The sequence below is a fragment of the Ips typographus genome, linkage group LG3 (genome assembly GCF_016097725.1).
Source record: "Ips typographus isolate SLU linkage group LG3, UJ_Ityp_2.0, whole genome shotgun sequence".
In the NCBI taxonomy this organism is placed as follows: domain Eukaryota; kingdom Metazoa; phylum Arthropoda; class Insecta; order Coleoptera; family Curculionidae; genus Ips; species Ips typographus.
In genome coordinates, this window is record NC_138424.1 from 8,582,596 (window position 1) to 8,606,758 (window position 24,163).

Sequence of the window (24,163 nt, forward strand, 5' to 3'; positions counted from 1 at the left end):
CCATAGCCCATCAAAAAATAAGTTGACATTCATTATGTCATTTTCCTGAAAAGTGCTTCCTAAGGAAAATACAGTCCTTCAAATTTCTGTTTAAAAAATCGTTTTTTTTTGTCATAACTGTCAGACCGTTGGAGCAATATTGATCAAATTTGGAACAAGCACTTTATTACACGTTATTACGGTCAAAGACCCAAAACTAACCTAACCCAACTTAAAAATTGTCTTGGAAACGGAAAATTCGAGAAGTTTAAAAAATATTATTGTAGCCAGTTTTCATAGTTTACAGACAAACTAAAGGACTTTAGTTTTGAAAATTGAATTAGAAAAGATAAAAATTTCAGAAGCTTAAAAATTGTGTTTGTAACCAGTTTTCATGCAAATCGAGAGACTTTAATACTAAAAATTGACTTGTAGACATAAAAACTACTTTTTCAAGAATTTGTTACTACAAATTCATACATTTAAACCTTGAAAATTGACTTGAACCCCAAAATGTGACTGAACTAATGAAAAGTGACATCAGAAGCTTAAAATTTGCATTTGAAGTAAGTTTTCATAATTTGAAGACAAATTTCAATATTTTAGTCTTGAAAATAGTCTTAGATGCAGGACATTAACATTATATTCATGAAAATTGTCTTGAAAACGAACTTTTCGTGCTTTTTACTTTGCTTTTCATTTTCTTCGAATTCTGGACTATTTTTAGTGCTTCAAAACTGCTTTCAGCTTGGAAAATCGAGTTTCAAGACTATCTTTACCAAGTTATTAACATAGCAAACTTAAAAAACAATTTTTACATTCTTCATAGACTTAAAATAGCATTCCAAGCTTTGTCACTATTAAATCGACTTCTAGACACCTCAGTGCTAAAAATTCGGGTATTTCTTAATAAAACTAGACTGTTTTTAGTGTTTTAAGGCTGTTTTCAGTGCCTCAAATCGAGTTTCAAGACTATCTTTACAAAGTTTTTGACTTATCAGGCCTAAAAGCCAGTGTGTCCACTGACCATAATCTTGAAAATGTTATTTCAACCTTCTTCACTATTAAATTGACTTCTACACTCATAGGTGCAATAAATTGTAGCACCTCTAAGAAATTCAGACTGTTTTTAGTGCTTTTTGAGACTGAAAAATCGAGTTTAAGACTATTTCCAAAAGTCAAGTTTCTTCAGTAATAAAAGTAAAAAATTTTGATACCAAATGCTACAATAATAGTCTTGAGAACTAATTTTTAGAAATAAAATAGTCCGAAAATTTAATTTACTTCTAGACTTGTTGTCCAGTCCAGAAAATTGAGTTGTACACCAATTAAAGTCTTGAAATACTTTTGGACTCTCTTTAGTCCTAGTAAAGTCAGTTCTAGCATTAAAAGTCAACTTTTATATTATTTTTAGTAGTAAAAAATGAGTTTCATGCACAATACAATCTTTGTCTTGATTTCCGGCCTTTTTTTAGTTCTTGAATGCCAGTTTCAGACACTCAACCAGGATGGCAGTCTGAGAAAGCAAATCGTAAGACCATTCCTAATAGTAAAAAAGTTTTTAGACTATTCAGTACAAATTTGGACTTTCACAAGTCTTGGATGTTCAGTTTTAAACTATGAAACGATTTTTTAAATTGAAATTTGGAGGACTGTATCTTCCTTAGGAAACCTTTTTCAGAAAAATGACATAATGCAAGTCAACTTATTTTTTGATTGGCTATCAAATGGTGAATTATTGACACTTAAAACTGGACCACCCTGTATAGGCTATAAGGTATGGTTTGACTGTGACAGGTCCTGTGCTAAATGTCACAGTCAAATGAAAACTTAGCCTAGGTGTGCCCTTAAATATGTCTGTACAATCGGCTCTTAAAAGATGTTAAAGAGTTTTACTTGTGCTATTTCAAACTTGTCTCATCCTACATAAAATAAAAAATGTATCCTTAAAACGGCGCAACTTTCTAACCGCCCCTTGTAGGTGCACCTAGTGGGAAAACGCGCGACAGGGCGCCATCCCCCACCGTTCTAGGGATTTTTCGTTTTCCCCTTTATCCACACCAGGTCGGGCACAAGTTATTGATTTCCGAGTCCACCCCTTGCTCGAGCGGTTCGAGTTCTCTGCGGAGCCGCGTTTCCCGACCGAAATCGGTGGAAATGTCCGGAAAATATCTTCGGTACGCCCTTATCGCGGTTCAGTGAAATTATGGGTTCGAAAAGGCACAAGAAAAAATCGTCTCGGGGTTGATTTCGAGCTAATTTGCTAAAATCCGCGCTCGATCATACATACACATACCATATTTGACGGGAAACTTTTCACTTACTTGACTGTTTCTTTTAGACTGGGAAAGTATAATTTAATATGGCTGTTTTTGAGTTTGTAAGGGTTATTGGGGTGGTTTTGCGGGTCAACGAAGTCATGCCAAAGGGTTTGCAAGGGAAATAATGTGATATTTTTACATGTAGGCAATAGTGGATTAAAAATGCAAAAGGAGAACACTAACTCAGGTGAGGTGCAGCACCAATATGTGGGCCCTTACCGTTTGGAGAAAACACTAGGGAAAGGACAAACTGGTAAGTACATTTTTTTCCTAAGTGGGTAGTTTATATATTTATAAGCAAAACCAATTCTAAATCCACAAAAAGTAATTAAAAATAAAGTAGACTAAAACCAGACACAACGTTGTAACTGTTTACAACTAGCCTAAATTCGTACCTACTGAATGTAAAAATAGATCTCGTGCACACAATTCCCCCAGGATTAAGTTGATTGTTCCGCGTTCCCACGTCTCCTTTCAATTCCCCCTTTTTTGCGTTTTTTTAAAGCAAAACAGCTAGAATAAACCGTGAATTGTACCCTGAAGGATATAATTTTTTAACCAACCCTCAGCCTGGAAGAAACTCGCTCAAGTATCCATCTTGAAGCTGACAATTCATTAACGGGATGTTTTTAGTATCGCGAAAGAACAGGAAGCAATATTAATGCACACTCGATTATTCAGGCCCTTTTGCGCCTACGTTACGTACGCCTTAAGGCTTTTCCCTTGGGCTTTAAGACCAATTAAGAGACGGCTTTGATCTGCTACGCTAGGGTGAGAATTCATAAAAGCTGGAGATGTTAGGGAATCTTCTTTTTATGATGCGTTGGAGATGGATTATGGATGTGTATGGTTTTTTTTGTCAAGACAGTAAAACAAATTTCTTGGGGAATATCAGAGTAATTTTGCTTGGAGTTAATCTGCTCAATTCACTTAAAGAAAGTTTAACAAAAGTCAGTTGGGATATGTGAAAAACATATCAAATAAAGAGGAACCAAACATCAGAGTTGAAAAATACTTTTTCTAAAAATATCCTGCTTATTAAGGCAATAGAGGGAGAGACAGTTGGTAGATTTGTTATTTTTGAAGCATACAACTAGAAGTTTAGGGTTCCCAACTCAATACCTTGAAATTTTCTGACTTTTTCTGTTCCAACATAGCATCATCGTCGTTTCACTACAAAAAAATCGTGGAATTTCTGAAAAAATTGCCAAATTTAGGTTTGCGTAAAAAATAAACTGTTTATCACGTCATCGAGACAATTATGCTCTTTTCACTCTTGTTGGTATGTTGCTGATGTGAAAAACCGTTACTTTATAATGTCCTAGAACTGTATAATACTATACAGGGTAGAAAGAAAAAAGGTTGTTGCCAATTCAGCATTTTTGTTTGTTATTTTTTTAATACAAGGAATTTCTGCCAACTAAAGTTAATAAAACAACATTATTTGCATGATAGCAGTAAAAGTGATTATAAGATTTATATAACTTTTGTTGTTGCCCAGCATCATTGCTGTGTTTCTGTCAAACTTAGTTTCTAGAGGCTTCTGGCACTGTCAGAATGATTCTAATACTGTCTGGAAATTTTAAAAAATTCACTCAATCATCAGCACAATGTTTGAAAGGTTTTCAGTTAGTATTTAGAGGTCTCTGGCAGATCTGTACATGTCAGTAAACTGTCATCAATGTTCTGCTTTCAGCACACCCTGACATGTACTCCCTAAAATATGCGGAAAAAATGCTACCACAATACAGAGTGTATAAAATCTTAGGTACCACACATCTAAAACGATTTTTTTTGCCACACCCTAACCTGAAAACGCAATTAAAGCAAAAATTTGAACGTATACAGGGTGGTCCAGTTTTAAATGTCAATAATTCATCAATCGATAGCCCATCAAAAAATAAGTTGACATAATGTAATTATGAAATGAGTTGTTTGATGTGAATGACATTGGGTTATTTTATTTTTTACTTTAAAATGGTTCAAATGGATTCAAATTTAGTCATCTGGGAGATTTACGAGTTAATTTTTGACAGTGAAAATAGTCAAAAAACCGGATTTTTGAACTAATATATAAAAAAAATTAGATTTTTCAGTCTTAAAGCACAGTGAAGTGTCTAGAAGTCAATTTAATACTGACAAAGCGTGAAATGGCATGTTTAAGCCTATGAAAAATGTAAAAATAGTTTTTTAAGTCTGCTATGTCAAAAACTTGGTGAAGATAACCCTAAAACTCGATTTTCCAAGCTGAAAGCAGTTTTAAAGCCCTAAAAATAGTCCAAAGTACTAAGAAAATTAAAAGCAAAGTAAAAAAACTTGAAAAGTTAGTCTTCAATTCAGTTTATAATTTAAGACTATTTTCAAGACTAAAATGTTGAAATGTATTTTCAAATTATGAAAACTTACTTCAAATGCAAATTTAAGCTTTTGATGTCACTTTTCATTGGTTTATAGTCACTTTTTGGTGTCCAAGTCAATTTTCAAGGTTGAATTTGTAGTCAAAAATTCTAGATAAAGTAGTTTTTCATGGGTACAATTCAATTTTCAGTACTAAAGTTTTTCAACTTATCTGAAAACTATAACGACTGACTACAAAGACAGTTTTTAAGCCTCTCAAGTCAATTTTCACAGTTTCCAAGTCAATTGTAAAGGCTAAAGTCTTTCAATTTGTCTAAAAACTGTGAAAACTGGTTACAAAGTCAATTTTTAAGCCTCTCAAGTCAATTTTCACCGTTTTTAAGACACACAAGTTGGGTTCGGTTGGTTTTGGGTCTTTGAACGTAATAACTCAATTATCTCGTAAACAAAGTTTCAAATCAGAATTTTATAAGAGATACTTATTTTGTCAAATTGAACAAGTAAAGTAAAAAAAAACTGAAATTTTTGAAAAAATCCAGTTATGTAGAGAAAAAAATATTAAAACCATCTTTCTGTATTTACACCACTGGACAGTTTCGACAAACGTCATTAACATCACATAATGAGTATTAATTTAATTATTATTAATTTGATTAAAATTGCTCCCGCGGGTCTGACAGTTATGACAAGAAACCGATTTTTTAAACTGAACTTTTATGGACTGTATTTTCCTTGAGAAGCATTTTTCAGGAAAATGACATAATGTATGTTAACTTATTTTTTGATGGGCTATCGAATGGTGAATTATTGACATTTAAAACTGGACCACCCTGTATATCTGCATTAGATTGCTTTTCTATTTTATCTTCAACTAAAAACCCCATTTAATAACACTAATGTGTTATTAAAACTACCCTTCATCATTAAAACCCAAACAAAACATCATCACGCGTTATTATATTGCTATTGCTCACATTCGCACCGACTTTCTATTCAAAACCACCCTATTGCATCGACCTTTCCCCAGTTTTTGCTTGAAAAATATCAATTTGTTTAGCAAACAGTGCGGTTTTATAGGGTTCGGACACGGCAACACTATATTTCGGAATCTAATCCAAACAGAAACGGGTCTTACAAGGGCCCTTTCGAGTCCGACCTTATTTGCAAAGGGCTGTGTCCCCTTCTTAAATAGATAGACCAACAGAATGACTATGATTGAGTTTTCGGCGGAGCCCCATCACTTCCGCGTTAGTCATCCTTATGGATAATCAATAGAAGAATTGTGTTTTTGTGACTTTTGGTTTTGGATTTAAAAACCAAGAGAAAATCTTAAGATTTCACTTAACACTATCTCATTGAAATTTAAAATTGTCTTAAAACAAAATCTAGTTGAAGCAGAAATGATAACTTTGAAGCATGCTTCAAAGACGGCTTCCTAACAGTCTCTTTTGGATATTCAAATAATATTACTATGATTTGGCTCATATTGCTTCACACAGCAGCTTTAAACGTTTATAAAGAAAACTAAAACGATTGGAATATCATCAAAAAATATTCCCAGTATTTGTTTTTCTTGGCTCACTTTATAGTCATAATTTGTGTGGTTATGACACCCATTTTTCGTCTTATATCCTCATGTGCAGCATAAGCACTGCTCGTAGCGTGTGATTGGTCAAAATGCCATCCAATGCTGGTTAGTTTATTGTTGTATTTCACTGACCTACTTCCTTTACAATAAAGTAGAAAAAAACTAGCATAAAACTATGTCTTGTTAAAAAAAACTATAATTAAGTTTAATAACTCTTCCAGTCGTGTGAAACTGTCATTAGTTCCCCGCAACCAACAATAGTCATATTGATTCGCGTTTAACTTTTCAATTTTAACATTCAATCCGCTGCCGGCATAGACAATTTTCTTGTACGAACCGGCAAATTAAATTTCCATGAAATTCCAATAAAACATAATCCAATATCTTTATAGGAAATACTTCATCTCGCTTGTCGCAGCAATATTGAGATACTATAACCAAGATTTATTGGTGACCTTCCGCTAAGATCTATAGGGCATTATTAAGTTCGTGACAATATCCCTTAAATTAAATTGATATCGATTTGGCTTTCCATGATTAATAGCGGAAAATTGGAAATACTTGTCACCGTTTAGCTAAGCAACTGCAATGGAACTTCTCGGTGTTTTCGGCCAAATTGAACGTGATGTATTTATTATATTGGGGAGTAAATGGCTCAATCCCTAAGGGATTTGGCAGTTAACGCGGGTGTATTGACCTTTCTTCGCCTCTTTGTAATATATTTTTCTGTTTATACAGGGTTGGTCAAACTTGGAGTGCACTGCGTAACTGGAAAAAAAGTGGCCATTAAGATTATCAACAGAGAGAAGTTGAGTGAAAGCGTCCTGATGAAGGTAAGTTTCAATTTATCATTAAACTTTTCAGGATAAAAGGGTCTCATCTGCTTTCTGGTCGCCTCATCGGAAAATCCAGTCAGTGTCAACGTTAAAAATAACAGTTTCCTCAATTTTTAATCAGCATTTAAGCGAAAAACGAACATAAGTGGCAGACACGTCCGGATTTAATCTGTAAAGTTGGAAACTCAAAGAAAAAAACGCTCGAAAATAAATCCATTTTCGATTTTCAGATTATATTTCAAGGATTTTTTGTTGGGCTCACAAAGTTTACGACGCCTTTATCCTTTGTTTGTTGTCCCTGTTCTGACGTGGATTGTATTTTAAGTAAATTAAGTTTCGGATTTAATGGGAAAAAAACTTTTATAAATACATAGCAAATTAAGCAGAAAGTAATGAAAAGAACAGTTCTTGACTAGTGTTCAGACAATACTTGTTTTTTGATGTAATTCCTGTAATTAGTTGATTTGACTGAAACCTGATTATTTTCTTACTTTCCTTAAAATGTTACTTAAGAAGGGTCACTAACACATTTGTTTTTACTTTAAGCTTGTTCGTAAAGGCAATCCATGAAATGTCGGTTTTGATTGGTTGAATGCTCACGTGACTATGACAATTTTTTATGACCAAACGTTGTGGTACACATTTTTCGGATCTGTAGATGAGAGACAATCCTGTTATAATAATTGGAACAAAAATAAAGATATTAAATTGATTAATTAGGAGAAGATTAAACGGAGAGACTTAGAAGCTGTAAAAGGAACAAAGCCTTTGATATCAAAAGTTCCCAAAATACTCTCTAAATGATAAAGGTAAAGAGGATGTCATTGATGAAGATAAAGTTTCTTTGTGAAAAAGAATTGACAGAATTAAAAACTTGATAGAAACATATTTTCAAATGTCTGCTTGATCACTTTAGAAACATACACACTTTTGGCATTCTACTAAAAATACTATTCTAAGAGTTTTGATTTTGGACTCAATTACAGCCTCAATAAAGTAAAGAAAAGCTGTTTTTCCCCAAAGTTCAAATAGAATTCAAGAATTTTTGAGGCACTTTTAATTAATAGTCAATGTGACTATTGTTAGCTGTCAAAAATCAAATGAGTCAATGAACTGAGCAATTTATAAAGGGCATAATTAAGTGTCTTAGGTGGTTCAAAAGCTGAGTTATCTTAGATTCTAATTAACTAACGGTTTTAGTTGTCAATATTTGCTTAAAATGTAACTAAAAGAGAATCATCCAAAATGAATAGTCTTAAATTTAGCAAGGAAAATTTGAAGTTACTTTTGTTCTTGAAGTTCAAACATGTGACCAAAGTTTGTTTTTGGAAATTTTTTTAGAATATATGAGCTTTATTGAAAGTTTAGGACAAAAAGGTCTGAAGTGACACATTTTGACCTAATGATTTCAAAATATTTAAACTTTTGGACAGTTCAATAAAATACTATAACTTGTTTTTTAATTATCAGACGACCTTCTTCTGGCAAGCTTAATTAACTTCAGTTAAAAAGACTTTTCAAATTGATTAGTCAGAGTATAAATTTCTGGGCAATTAACCAGATCAATCATTCCAATACTTCCTCTCTTCTTTTCTAACACTGACTGTACTGGTTTTTGACGTCGATCAGTCTTCTTTCAAAGTTTGTGGACAAATAAGCCAGTTCAATCATTTCAATTTTTCCACTCTTCTTTTCTGACATTGACCTTACTTAGCTATTTAAAATATGTTTGGATTTTGACATCAGTCAGTCTCCTTTCAAAATGTCTGGGCAAATAGCCAGTTTAATCATTTCAATTCTTCCAGTCTTCTTTTCTGACACACACTTTTACAATTCTCTGATTCATATGTCAACAGATATAATAACGTTTCTTTTCATCTTAACCAAAATCCAATCCAACGATTTAAACTGACTGAATACAATCCCCAAAACATTAATTTCGATGTCGGCATCATGGATATCCACGTCAATCACTCCAATTTTTCCACTTTGTCTTGGATTTCCTTTTGATCCCGAACAAGTGTACGTGCGCAATTTGAAAAAGGCTTTCCGTATCAAAGCGAAACATTTTTCAGTCTCTCCCCTTAAAATTTAAATTTTCACCGATCAAATACCGATTTACGTTTGCGTCCGATAGCTAAAGCCGGTAAATGAATGCATCGACCACTGTCCAGACTGAATATTTCACCAGTAACCCCTATGATGTAATGCACCCCCTCACGTTATTCGAATCAACGTGTATTTGCCTATTTCGGCCCTAAACCGCTTATCAGCTCGACAGCGATCAACCCTTAATTCCGACCATACATTTCCTAGTTATGTTCATGTGATGTAACTGGTTTTGAGCGTGTTATCGTCGAAGGCACACTTCTAATATGTCAACAGCATATGTACGCGAAAGTGGTTGTTTTGGAGCCTGGCATCTAGTTTAGTTTAATTGATTCGACAGATAAGGGTGGTCTACACTGTAATTTAAATGAGAATTGACTACATTTATGTCGGCGGTTTCAAATCGATTTCAGGTACGAACAGATTGAACCCGTAATCAAATTGTGGTTATAAACCATTCAAATCATTTTATTGCTCTTAAGCAGATTTAAGCATACTATAGTCAACATTAAATTTTATTTTAACTTAATTGAGTTGAGACTAATTTCCGATTTGATTGCGAATTTCTGAAGTAAACGTAGTAAGTAAGAGACTGTAAATGCATTTTTGATATGTCACAAATTATCAAAAACAGTTGAAAATAACCATAATTTTAATGAAGGATTTTTACTATGCAAAAGTACTAATTTTAGATTATTGCATTTTAAGTTAAAAATGACGTCAAAAGTGATCACTATTTTCGAAAAATTAATCTAAATATCCGAAAATCCGTACTTGATAAAGATTGAAGCATTTTGTAAATTACTTTATTAGAAAAGGATATTTGCTGTTATATTTTTGCCATCTACATAAATAAGTAATAAGTAAATAAGTTTGGAAATGCCTTAAATCTTTAAAAACTAAGAATGACATCAACGTATTCAGCTATATAAAGCTGGCTACAGCGCTCATAGCTACCGACCCAACAAAAACGACAAATCCCCCTAATTTTCACGCAAATAAAGAAAATTTCAAATTTGTGATGTTATTACATATTTAGTTTGATTTTCCAGTACAGGACGTGTCATTATAAATTAATATATGATAATCTTACCATAAAGTTTAAATTAGCAAAGTTGTTTTTTTCAAAATGACTCTCAAAATTTAAGGTAAAAAAATCACATGAGAATAGTTGTCGTTAATAGAACGCCCTGTATATATTCCTGCTTCATTTAATTCCGTTAGTTCTCTTTGATTTCAATTATATGCGGTTTGTCGAATTATTTTTGTACATACATTAGCATGCAATTTTAGTTAAAAATAACAAATTAAACACTAACGTAAAAGGCGTCAGATTACAAACAATGTTACTTTGTAATGTTATACCTAATTATCCTAAATTACGTATTTTGCAGTTTTATTATTAGAATATTGCCAGTCTGTTCTGCGTATAATATGCCAGTCAGTATATTTAAAATCAGAGCAAAAATGCTATCAAAATACAAAGGGTTAAAGAAAATTGTCTTCTTGTGGTTAAAGTAGTTTTTAAAATTTCAATTCTAACATTTTATAAATTTGAGTCCTTATTCTCTATTTTACTGATTGTTCTTGGTATTATTTAAACGGCACATAATAAGCCCTGATAAAGACGTACAAATCTCCCGCAAAATGCAAAGAAAACCATTTCATTAGTCTCTGGAGAAATGTCCCAAGGGTTTTACGTCAAAGCCAGCAAAAAAAATAAGGCTTTATTTCACCTGACCGTAGAAAAACAAAAAACTTACCTCAGCATTTTTCTTCTTATTTCCAGGTCGAAAGAGAGATAGCCATAATGAAACTAATTGATCATCCGCACGTGTTGGGGCTGACGGACGTCTACGAAAACAAAAAATATCTGTAAGTATATTGTGCAGTTGCTGAAGGGAATTATTTGAAAAGGGCGAGTTTAGAAGAGGGTCATTAAAACCTTATAAACGGAACTGTTCCCTTGTATCCGTCATTAATAATAGAGACGAGACACTTTGAAAATCCGAAACATCCTTTGTACTAACAATACGAAAAGCTAGGAGCCGAAAATGAACAAAATATGAAGATAAATGAGTTTGGAATATTTAGATAATTCAGCCAAGTCATTCCGTTAATATAATTCTTTTGTGCTAATTGTAGATATTTAGTGTTGGAGCACGTTTCTGGAGGTGAACTCTTTGACTATCTAGTCAAAAAAGGTAGACTGACCCCAAAGGAAGCCAGACGGTTTTTTAGGCAAATTATATCTGCCTTAGACTTCTGTCACAGCCATTCCATATGGTAAGTCCTCTTTTGCTATAAATTATCCTAATCCGCGTCCTTAAATTTAAATAATAATCCCTGATACTTAAATCCTTAGTCACCGGGACTTGAAACCGGAAAACCTGCTGCTAGACGAGAAGAACAACATCAAGATAGCGGATTTCGGTATGGCGTCGCTTCAGCCTATGGGATCCATGTTGGAAACTAGTTGCGGATCACCCCATTACGCCTGTCCCGAAGTAATTAGGGTGAGTGTCTAAAGATCGTTCATTATCTCATTACGGAATAAGGTTATGTCATTATTGGTTTGTTCCACACGTTCCAAGCGCGTACAATGGAATGGAATTGCTTTTGTCTCACTCCATTAATATGAATTTGGTGTTTGTCTAGACGTCGGTGTTGTAATAATTAATATCAATTGACTTGTATACGTATAAAAATGAAAAAGTCTCAGACATATATTTTTGGAAAAAATACCAAGAGAATTTAAGGAGAATTTCAGAGAATAGTAAAGAGAAGATGTGTTTCTTGGAGAGGCACACTGTAAGTAGTCTTTACAGCTCCATGAAGCCTAATTTGACAGTTCTGACGTTAAGGAATTCATTTTATACTTTTCTTACGTCACGTGACAGCTGTCATAACTATAAAAACCCGTTTAACAGTGATCTGAAACTATAAAATTAGAAATACTTGATAATTTGAAGGCTTACACTGAAAATTGTGTTTAAAGCATCATGGAGCCAAATTCGACAGTTGGGACAAATAGCACTTCAATACTTTGCCTGCGTCACGTGACAGCTCTCATAACTGTCAAATCTCACTCACCAGTGACCTGAAAGTATAAAATGCAAAATAAATGTGGTTTTTTGAGGAATTGCACTGTAAGTTGTGTTCACAGCTCAATGGAGCAAAATTTGTCAGTTCTAACGTTAAGGACTTTGATACTTACTTCACTTTACGTCTCAGTGTGATTTATCTAAGCGGTAAAACTATTTTGGACTGATAATTTCGATAAAAGTGTCTGTTAATGTCACAACTGTTAAATTTATCTGTATGGAGGTATAAATATAATCTGCGTATTTCAGTGGTATGTTAGCCCTGAATGAGTTTTGCCAATTGATAGTTGACATTTTACAGTTTCACGACGTGTTTAATGAGTTTTGACAGCTTTCAGGTGACTACAATCCTATCATTAAATGTCATAGCTAGTTCAAATCGTTAAAGTGGTTCTCGTTTTTCTACACCACACGATTAAGCACTTCTTGAGATTTTCGACGTTGCCAAAACGACTGAACCAAAAGTTTTGGATTTGGCAACGTTGATTTGAATGTAATTTTCGAGCTTTTCCACGTAGAAAATGTGTTTTAAAGTCTGTAAAACTCACAATTTTTCGGTTTGTAAAGGTTTGGCTTGAGTTTAAAACGCCAAGATCGAATCACGCCAAGAAAATCAGTCGAATTCGAAACACCCTGTACAAAGATATCACAAATTAAAATTATTTACCTTGTTGGAGCATATTGCCTAAGATTTCCAAGTTCTTGATAAAAAGCTGGCTGCTTCACATATACTGTTGTGATTCTTAATCTTCAAGTCTTCAATGTTGATAATGGAACTTTATACTACTCCGTGTGAAACAGGCTTTTTCAGTGAATAATATTAGCTGTAAAGAATAAAAAAGTGTTGTAGGAAAAATTGCTCAAAAAACATAGGTAAATCTCCTTAACCAACTAATATTAACACATTGTAAAAATCTCTTACATGACAAATATCAAACTGATCAAGGTAAAGAGTCTTGAAACAATAATCAGCTATGCTTTATAAACACACAATAGAAACAATTTTGCTGGTAAAGCAACAAAGTTTCAGTGTTTTCAGGATCTCTAAAATGTGATCACGGTACGCTGCTGTGTTGTATTAATTACAAATTTCTCAGTGTTCAACTAAACATACACTTTCAAACTGATACAGGTTGAGAGTTTTACAATAATGTGTTAACAATGTTCTTATTCTTCAAGAGTCGTGGTGTTTACTCCATACCATTGGCGAAGATTCTTGAGCCAAGATGGTCTTCTTCTGTGCTTACCACGCTTTTCTTCTATTTTTCCTTGAATAATAATAATGTGGAGCAATTCATATTTCGGATTTCTCATTACATGGGCAAAGCACTCTAGCTTTCTTCCCTTTATGGTGTTAAGTTCCTCTCTTCGTTTACTAATACGCTGTAGAACCGCTTGATTTGTTACCCTGTACATTCAACGTTTTATTATTACTTTATAGTAATTTAAATGTTCGCCACTTATCATTTTTCTTTGTCAATCAAACATGTAAATTTATGGCAGCGAGGAGCAATATATATATATATGGTATAAGTTTATATGCAATAACTTATAAACTTATACCAGAGAAAAACTAAAAGTTTAAGGATTTCACTTGTGTTATTCAGGAAACTTCTTGGTGAAATTTGCTTGCAAATTGATTGAGACTGTGAATCTAGGACTGACACTGAAAAATTCCAGTAAATCAACCACAAAAACTCTACTGGACTAGAAAATGTTATCGACTAAACCCACTTAACCTCGATACTTAATCTATTACTTTTAAAGGGTATTTTAAACATTTAGCTCCTTTTTGGTATACATTTTATTTCCCACTTAGGGTAATAAATAGAGCAATACTATAGGTATAGTACGTGCTATTCGAAACAAGGCACTCAGCTTTGTGATCTAGTGATTTAAAAAGCGTTTAAATCAACTAATACTCTAAAACTGGAGCTTATGGAAAAATCTTGTACCAAGCAGTTGAGTGAGTTTTATTACTTCCAAGACTTTCTAAGGAAATTGAAAAATGCTGTGTTTTACACTCAAAGGGTTTTAAAGCAAGTTTAACTCATCACCACACCAAACTATGTGGAAAAAATTACATTCAAACGTTAAACTACCCAAGATGTTGAACTCATCACTTGCTGAGATAGCATTGTAACGGATGTAACTGACTGCCGAATGGCTACTTCCTTATCGATTTCCGTCCACATTGCCCCCTAACACCCATCGTCATATTTGCCAAAATGTAAATTTCACCTCTGAAATATTCCGACGTTTCTTTCGCTTGATTCCTCAGAGATTAAAGCACACAACGCCTTATTTGAATTTCATCAAATTGTTATATTTTCCAAAGTTCCTGCAGGGAAATAAATAACTGTCCCAGGATTATTCATAAATATTCATTATGGTAGCGCCATTAAGTTTTTAACGTAAGAGGCTTGGGAAGTTGGAAAGTGTAAAGTTTCCGAGTACTTTTGTTCTTGCTCTCGCGTTAATTTTACGGAGGTTTAGGTTTAATTGTCTAGGCTTAAGGAATCGTTAAGTGGGTTAGTTTACATTAGAGATATGGTGATGAGGTCAAGTGATCTTTAACTTAGTGATTCTATTCAGGTATCTTGTTGAAAAACTACTGCAATTTCTCTAAAGGCGATATCAAAGTTCTTTTCAGAGATAATTTCTGCAAGCTTTGAGTTTTTAGGTTAAAAAGTTTTTTCCGTTACAGAATTTTGTATTACTTACTTAATTGTAATAATAAAACATAACTAATCTGACAGTTACGTTCCGCAAACTTTACAAAGCTGTTTTCTAACGATATCTCAGACTGCAAGGCTTCAGTTGATCAATGGGACCTTAAAAATATTTCAAGAAGATTACTTTAACGCGTCGAGCTTTTCAGACCGAGGTTTTGGCCAACCCGCTTCCTAAAATATACTGCTTGGACGTTTTCCAACCTAGCTTTATGTAGTGAGTACAAAGCTCTTACGATCTTGTCGAAAACCTTTACATGTATAACATAATGTAGGATTTTTTTTAAAATTTATCTTCTTTGTGTAAAACTCTAGGGCAATTGCCAGAGCCACTGGAAGGGTGACCTACTATATGCAATGACTAATTTGTAAAAAAAAGTAAAAGATAATAATCTGAAGCACTTTTATAAATAAGGAACAGAATGTTGCCTTTCAGTACAAAACTAAACATAATTATGAATAAAATACTTCATTTGCACAATATAATGTAAAGGACTAATTAGGAAACTTTGACAAAATTTTAGGGTGAAAAATACGACGGTCGTAGAGCGGACGTGTGGTCCTGCGGCGTAATCCTCTACGCCCTCCTGGTGGGCGCCCTGCCCTTTGACGACGATAATTTGAGGCAATTACTCGAAAAAGTCAAACGAGGCGTGTTCCACATTCCCCACTTCGTGCCGCCCGATTGTCAAAGTCTGCTTAGGGGTATGATCGAGGTTAATCCGGAAAAAAGATTGACGGTAAGTGTCCCGCGCAATTCGAACGTGGGGTGGCAAAACTTCCACCCTTCCCTACCTAGAAAAGTTATCCGACAGCTGCAGAACGAGGTCGTGATGAGGAAATTTAACTAGAGCAACTGGGAAACTGGAGATAACAATGTACGGAGGGAATTCGTATTCACGTATGTTCCAGTATGTCGAGATTGGATAATAAACTAGGATTCTACTTTATTTTGTAACGTCGAGCTAAATTTACGTTCTGTGAAAAGCTTTCCATAAGTAAGAGATTATAACTTCGGGCAACGTTGCATTGAAACTTTTTATCAGCACAATTAATCATGAAGCCAATTGCACGATTCGTAAATCCAGCATAAGTTTCTAGTTAAATTATCTGCAAACAAAAACAAACTTTTAGATTTACATAAATATGGTAAAATAGTGACCAGCTAAAGTCGACCATAACCTACTCTAGTGATACTTTACCAACATAACATAATTTTAACAAATTTCAGTTGTCAGAAATCAACAAACATCCGTGGGTGACTGCGGGTGGTAAAGGCGAACTAGAACTAGAACAACCCATGATGGAGGTGGTGCAAACCCACGTTTTACCGTCCATTGAAGCCGTGGATCCCGACGTCCTGCAGGCAATTTGCAGTTTGGGCTGTTTCAAGGAAAAGGAGAAACTAATCCAGCATCTGTTGAGTCCGAGGTCAGTGGACTTTTGCCCCCGAGGGGTTTTCTTAAATGCTTTGGCTGCAAAGTCGAAATCAAAGCGATCGCTAATACTTTCTGTTTGTGCTTTTCCTTGCTTTCAGCTAATTTGCCGACAAAGTTTATCCTCTTCGAAATGTTTTTTATTTGGGTCTTTTTCCGGTTTTTTGCTCTGGCGCCAGACTGTTGATAGAATTAAATTACTTCCCATGTAATTGTGCTTATTGTATAGACAACTTAAGGAAGTGGAAAAATCTGAAAGATGATTTATTTTTGTCGTCACAATAATGAGAAAAAAACAAGTTTTGATGAAGATGGATTAAAACGTAAATGTTCAGTATAAGTGAAGTTACACGTCATTACACCAAAATCTCAGAACTAGATTTAGCAGACCATATGAAATAAGTCACACTATTTAAATAATGCCATTGACATACCTAAATAGCAGATCTGATTAGATATACAGGGTGGTCCAGTTTTAAATGTCAATAATTCACCAATCCATAGCCAATTAAAAATAAGTTGACATTCATTATGTCATTTTCCTGAAAAGTGCTTCCTAAGGAAAATACAGTCCTTCAAATTTCTGTTTAAAAAATTGTTTTTTTTGTCATAACTGTCAGACCGTTGGAGCAATATTGATCAAATTTGGAACAAGCACTTTATTACACGTTATTACGGTCAAAGAACCAAAACTAACCCAACCCAACTTAAAAATTGTCTTGGAAACGGAAAATTCACTTAAGAAGTTTAAAAAATATTATTGTAGCCAGTTTTCATAGTTTCCAGACAAACTAAAAGACTTTAGTTTTGAAAATTGAATTAGAAAAGATAAGAATTTCAGAAGCTTAAAAATTGTGTTTGTAACCAGTTTTCATGCAAATCGAGAGACTTTAATACTGAAAATTGACTTGTAGACAAAACTACTTTTTCAAGAATTTGTTACAACAAATTCATACATTTAAACCTTAAAAATTGACTTGAACCCCAAAATGTGACTGAACTAATGAAAAGTGACATCAGAAGCTTAAAATTTGCATTTGGAGTAAGTTTTCATAATTTGAAGACAAATTTCAATATTTTAGTCTTGAAAATAGTCTTAGATGCAGGACATTAACATTAGATTCTTGAAAATTGTCTTGAAAACGAACTTCTCGTGCTTTTTACTTTGCTTTTCATTTTCTTCGAATTCTGGAATATTTTTAGTGCTTCAAAACTGCTTTCAGCTTGGAAAATCGAGTTTCAAGACTATCTTCACCAAGTTATTGACATAGCAAACTTAAAAAACAATTTTTACATTCTTCATAGACTTAAAATGGCATTTCAAGCTTTGTCACTATTAAATCGACTTCTAGACACCTCAGTGCTAAAAATTCGGGTATTTCTTAATAAACTAGACTGTTTTTAGTGTTGTAAGGCTGTTTTCAGTGCCTCAAATCGAGTTTCAAGATTATCTTTACAAAGTTGTTGACTTATCAGGCCTAAAAGCCAGTTTGTCCACTGACCCTAGTTTTGAAAATGTTATTTCAAGCTTCTTCACTATTAAATTGACTTCTACACTCATAGGTGCAATAAATGTAGCATCTCTAAGAAATTCAGACTCTTTTTAGTGCTTTTTAAGATTGAAAAATCGAGTTTAAGACTATTTCCAAAAGTCAAGTTTCTTCAGTAATAAAAGTAAAAAATTTTGGTACCAAATGCTACAATAATAGTCTTGAGAACTAATTTTTAGAAATAAAATAGTCCGAAAATTTAATTTACTTCTTGACTTGTTGAAAGTTGAAGAAAATTGAGTTGTACACCAATTAAAGTCTTGAAAATATACTTTTGGACTCTCTTTAGTCCTAGTAAGGTCAGTTCTAGCATTAAAAGTCAACTTTTATATTATTTTTAGTAGTAAAAAATGAGTTTCATGCACAATACAATCTTTGTCTTGATTTCCGGACTTTTTTTAGTTCTTGAATGCCAGTTTCAGACACTCAACCAGGATGGCAGTCTGAGAAAGCGAATCATAAGACCATTCCTAGTAGTAAAAAAGTTTTTAGACTATTCAGTACAAATTTGGACTTTCACAAGTCTTGGATGTTCAGTTTTAAACTATAAAACGATTTTTTAATTTGAGATTTGGAGGACTGTATCTTCCTTAGGAAACGTTTTTCAGAAAAATGACATAATGCAAGTCAACTTATTTTTTGATTGGCTATCAAATCGTGAATTATTGACACTGAAAAAACTTCTCATAAAATATTCTATCCTAATGCAAATTTCAGTCATAACACTGAAAAAGTCATCTATTTCCTTCTCCTGGAACGAAAACGCCGAAGACCGGCTTTCGAAGACGACGTTGACTCGGTGCTACGGATACGACCCGCTGAAGTAGCTGATCCACCGAAAAAACGAATAGACACCTGCAGAGTGAACGGCCAAACCAGCCTACAGTTCGGCCAGATCAGCGAAGGATCACCACTAACTCCCAGAAGATCACACTACAAGTAGGTTCCTCTAAAAACCCATACTGAAACGTACTTAAAAATATTTTTAAAAGAAGACACCACGCCAGAAGAAGTCCCTCAACTGGAAGCACTCACAGTAATTTGAGTATCCACTCGCCGACCAGGTCTTCGGGGTCTTCGAGTCCCGTTATGTTCAACAGTTCCTCAGCGAACACTCACTGTAAGTATTAGCAGAATAAAGGCTGTCAAAATAATATGACAAGTTTCTTTCAACTAGTCTTTGTGACGAATTTCTGACCTATATACTTTATTGAAAGCCCAAACCAAAATTCGTGTGTTTTTAGCTGGAATGTCATCCCCTGTCAGCCAACGTACTACGCCGTCCTCTCATTTACCGACCGCAGTCACGCCCGCCCATCGGGCGTCCGCCCACATGACCAACACTCACGTGACTGTCACACCACCGCCCGCGACGCCCACCCATCACCGGGCGAACAGCAGCGGTGGTACTTCGGTTTCGCTCACTTCGCCTGAAAACGACACTAACACCTTAGTAACTGGTTAGTGATCACCTTTCTTTAAACACATAATGTTTGTAAACATGTTTGTATTCAACAGGTTCAAATATACTTACTCCAATGACTCCGCCCGGCTCACCACACTTGAGCACCACCAGTCACCATTGGAGATCGCGGTTGACCACCATTAAAAACAGTTTCCTAGGCTCACCCAGATTCCATAGGCGAAAACTTCAAAGTAACTTCATCTTCATCGTTTTCTTCACTAGTAATCATCGTTTGCGTTACAGCCTCTTCAGAAGAAGTTCACTTGACCCCCGAATCATCTCCAGAATTGACGAAAAAGTCCTGGTTTGGCAGTCTGATGACGACAGAAAAGGACGAAACGTTCACTATATTAGTGAAGGGAAAACCGTTGGCTACAGTTAAAGCTGACTTGATACACGCCTTTTTATCTGTAAGTACAATATTGTTTTCCAGCAATAGAAAGTCAAGTACGTTTGATATACGATATTATAGTATGTAATCTTTTGTAGATAGCAGAACTGAGTCATTCAGTGTCCAGTCCCATGTCCTTTAGGGTGGAATACAAGCGAGGAAGTGCCGGTCCGGCTATGTTCCAAAGACATGTCCGATTCCAAGTGGACATCTCCATCATCACCAAACAAATCGAAAATGCCAAAGAGCATCTCTACGCTATAACTTTCACCCTTTTATCAGGTTGGTTTGGACGTTTCTACCAACAACTAGGTGTGTTAATGGAATGGTTTGATTCACAGGGAATATCAGGAGGTTCCGAAGGGTATGCGAACATATTCAAGCTCAAGTGTGCACCAGAAGGCCGCCGCCCAGTCCGAGAGCACAAAGAAAGTTCACTACCGAGTTGAGTGAAAGTTCGAGTTGTGGATCGGATTCTAGCGAGTTGTATTTGAGTACTAGACAGGTAATTTCTCTGAAAAATTTCAATGTAACGTCAAAGTTGCTCCAGACATGTTTCTCTCTCCTTAGACCGTTCTTCTTTTAAAAACTTTAGGTAAACGTGTTACAACTAGAAAGCAGTGACCTGGAAAGCGAATGTAGCGTATTTGACGTACGGTCTGCAACTCGTGAAGTGGCCAGAAGAGCCTCCACCAATAATAACACAGAAACGATTGAACAACACCCCCCCGGCACCCCAAAAGCAGTCAGATCCAGCTCAGAAAACACGGATTCCTGCGAAAAAACCTGCATCACCACCATGTCGGGCAGTTCAATTGCGTAATATTGGTTGGTCTGGTCGACTAGAATATGGAAATTCGTTCGATTCTACTATTACGAGCTGTTGGGTTTGATGGAAAAGTAGAAGCTGGTGATTAAGTGTAGACCTGCCAATTAGTTTTTAGTTCGATTGAAAGTCTTGTTTGCGAAACCATTATTGTAAATAGCGTTGTTTGGATGCTGGTCATCTGAAATCATCAGAATCAAAAATCATTTTACTCAAGAATAGCAAAGTAAACAAGGATTTATCATTTTTACGCTTACGACCTAATACTTTTGGCATTCAACAAAATAAACAAATGTTTAAAGTATTTTTGGTAATGTTAACAATACAAATAGGCAATATTTAATAAGGTTTAAAAACAAAACACCAAACATATAGTATTACTTAGGTAGACATGGTAGTGGTGATGACAAAATATATCAGTGAGGTTCAGTACATTGAAATGCAAATAAAGTTAACACATACAGGGCGCGGTGTATGATACAAGTTAGTTAATTTTATAGTTACACAATAATTTGAAAAGCAATATTCATATACAGGGTGTTTTAATTATAAGTGGTCAAACTTTAATAGAGAGCAAAAGACGTTATATTTGTTTACTTTAACTATCTTGAGAGCACGTCACGTGGAAATAATCACAAAAAATTTTGTTTATAAAATATCTCAAACGGTTTTTAATAGATTAATTTTTTAAAGTTAAACACCTTGTATATTGAAAACGAAACCTGATTGGAGATTGGTTTGTTGTACTTTACGCCAGTTAAGTTTGTCCCCAAAGATAAGACACCCTGTATACATATGGTGTTTCAGAAAGCAAATAAATTAAGAAAATCTGGTTTTACAAATAAACACTACATTTATTTCAGCAATATTATAATATTTTTTTATGTACAATGTGAATACAAAAAATCAGGTTTTACGTTCTAAAATTGTTCAAATCTCACTTTCAATGCTCAATACAGGGTGTCTCAGTAAATTAGTATGTAGTCATAGAGCGTCAAGAAATAAAGCGACTAAGCTAATTTGGTTGCTTTATTTTTTGATGTTCTATGACTCCCATATTGATATGTACTAGTTTCTGGGACACCCTGTGTAACTTATACTATTGGCAGCAAACTACAACCTTTTCACAGAAAACCTGACAAAAACGTTAAATTTAATGACACTTGATGATTTTGCCGCACCTTGTATATAAACCAAACAGAAATAACAAGCATTACTACAGTATAGGGTGATTTCAATATAAAAATATGTATTGAAGAGTATGGTAAATAATTTTTTACAATACAAAAGAACGTACGGTACTGCAATCATTCTATTCATCATCATGCTTTTATGTAAATAGGCAAGAACTGGGCTTATGTACTTTGACTCGTTCTATTTCAGTGTACGTGTCCGAAAATTATCTAATTCGTATTTTAATCTGTATTATTGTTACGAGGAAATTTAATTTTGAGTAAATTAAGGCCCGAAACTAGCAAAGAAATCATTTAGATAGGACAATATTTAAAATGTAAATAAACATTTTTTAAATTAACATTAACCTTTCGAATGGGATGGACAGCTCCAGTTATATCAATGTGGAGTATAACCCCCAAACAGAGCGGGATTTATCTCCCCTTTTCCCCCTTTTGGGGACTTAAACTATTAAACAAATAATGGTAAACATATCATAAACGAAAGTCTTAAATTTCATCTATAGTTTCGTTTTTGATAAACCGTACGTTTAATATTTATTTTTTTTTAAATAAAACCATTATAAGAGTTTTCTTCTAGGGTTCCATGCAGTTACAATAAAAGTGTACCCAGTTTGTGCTTGACGCATGTGCAATACTAATGTGAAAAATCGCTCGCTTTCTCTTTAACTGCGTGTAATCAAACTATTGTCATGTTAAAAATTTGCTAATAACGCATATTTATTAATATTAATCTTTAAAAATATTGTTCATTACTTTTGCGTCCTCCCTCGTGTACGATATTAACGTTATATATCACGTCGTTACTTGTTTGTTTTTTGAAGTTTTATTTATTATTGCTAATTTATTGACTCGATTATGATAACAAATTACGTGTAAGTGCTTGTAAATAATATTGTGATAATAATAAATCAATTTGCACAAAAGGGCATTTTATTTCTAATCGCCATAATGTTCGGTTTTTTAATGTAAATAAGAAAATAAGTGACATTCAAAGTCATTGTATAATTAACAGAAATCGAGAGGATGCAGATTTGGAGATCGTGGTGGCCAGGATCCATATTGTCCTAATAGTTCTCGCTTTATTATTATCATTATTTTTGCTTTTCCTTACACTTGTTCCTAATTTAAATCACTTTTTGTCTTTCTATCGAGGAATTTTTTTCTATACAATTTTACGAATAGTATACATAAACTGTATGTATGAAGTAAAATATCCTTTACTACCTTGTTTTATACGAAATTCGATTAGAAATAGGACAGATTATGACATGATTAAATTAAAACCAATGCCAAGAAAAGACAAAAATTATCGTTACAAAAATTAAGAAAAACATACGATTTCTGTAAATTCTTCAAAGTGGCGTCAGTATAGACGTAATAGTAGTAAAAGTTCGTCAATAAAGCGTCAAATCAAACGAGACCAAAAAAAAGAGAAAAAACATATTAATGTCAAACTTGAAATTTTAACAAAATGACGAAAGCGCCAACTACGGTGACTTAGTCTATACTAATAATAATTCCAAAGCTGCAAATGTACAAGATGTAGTACACTCGGTATAAACGTTAAAAACGAGCAAAATACCTTGTGTAGCTGAAAAATAGTATTGTTTACTGATTGTACAGTTAAATGCTAAAATTGTCAAAATTTCAGTTTAAATAATAATATTTTTTCAATTGTTTATTTATGACATCGTAGTTTTTGACTTTTTACAATAATTATATGGTTGCCCAAAATTGTTATTGAACTCTATACCTAAATTTTTTTAAGACTGTCCTGGGTTTTTTTAATGCATATTTCCCTTTTGTTTCAGGGTTAACAAGTTTATTTGTTGTTTCAATATTTTGTTTTAAGACATTAAAAAAAACATGATTTGCATTGCAAAAACATTTATTTTTTGGTTTTGATTAGATTTATCTAGTACCTACAACAGTCAGTCAAATTTGTATTTTACAACCAACAAGTTTGTGTGTGGTTAATTTTATTAAAGTCCAACTTAATTTAAATTCATCATTTGAACTAATCCAACTAAACTAGGGCAGATCACACTAATCTTTTTTTAAAAATGTAATTTTTATAATGTTTTAGTTATTAACTACAAGAACAATTTACCCAGTTGATGTTTTAGACTATATTTATTGAGGAAGTGTTTAAAAAGGCTCACTTTTTCAAAATCAAGTTTCACTGCAAAGTTTATGATGTTAAGGGTTAATCTAACGTATTTAGACAATACTAAAGCTGAGCTTTAAGCCACAATTTATAAAACTGCGATTA

General features: G+C 33.9%; 2 protein-coding genes across 4 annotated transcripts in view; one reads left to right on the forward strand and one right to left on the reverse strand.

Moving 5' to 3' along the window:
* Positions 1-1,817: 1,817 nt before the first annotated feature.
* On the forward strand, positions 1,818-22,814 carry sff (BRSK family serine/threonine-protein kinase sugar-free frosting). Of its 2 annotated transcripts, none has more exons than XM_081976586.1 (15): positions 1,818-2,553; positions 6,985-7,079; positions 10,981-11,066; positions 11,337-11,477; positions 11,557-11,707; positions 15,552-15,767; positions 16,259-16,458; positions 18,731-18,952; positions 19,006-19,133; positions 19,258-19,473; positions 19,532-19,669; positions 19,722-19,888; positions 19,968-20,151; positions 20,211-20,374; positions 20,465-22,814. In XM_081976586.1, exons 1-15 carry the CDS (start codon positions 2,463-2,465, stop codon positions 20,690-20,692), a joined length of 2,427 nt encoding a protein of 808 aa, XP_081832712.1. In that variant the 5' UTR covers positions 1,818-2,462; the 3' UTR covers positions 20,693-22,814. The 2 variants fall into 2 exon arrangements, with proteins under 2 accessions (XP_081832712.1, XP_081832713.1); XM_081976587.1 differs by having other exon boundaries at positions 19,009-19,133.
* The window catches only part of lt (vacuolar protein sorting-associated protein light), a 33,793-nt gene continuing 20,596 nt past the window's right edge, over positions 10,967-24,163 (reverse strand). Inside the window, exons 12-14 of one of the 2 annotated variants that reach the window (XR_014177784.1) lie at positions 12,963-13,119; positions 12,170-12,291; positions 10,975-11,045 (exon numbers count right to left, since the gene is read on the reverse strand). The gene's annotated coding sequence lies outside the window, so the exon portion shown is untranslated. Of the gene's footprint in view, positions 11,046-12,169; positions 12,292-12,962; positions 13,120-24,163 lie in introns of both variants that reach the window. The other variant, XR_014177785.1, reaches the window with a different exon arrangement.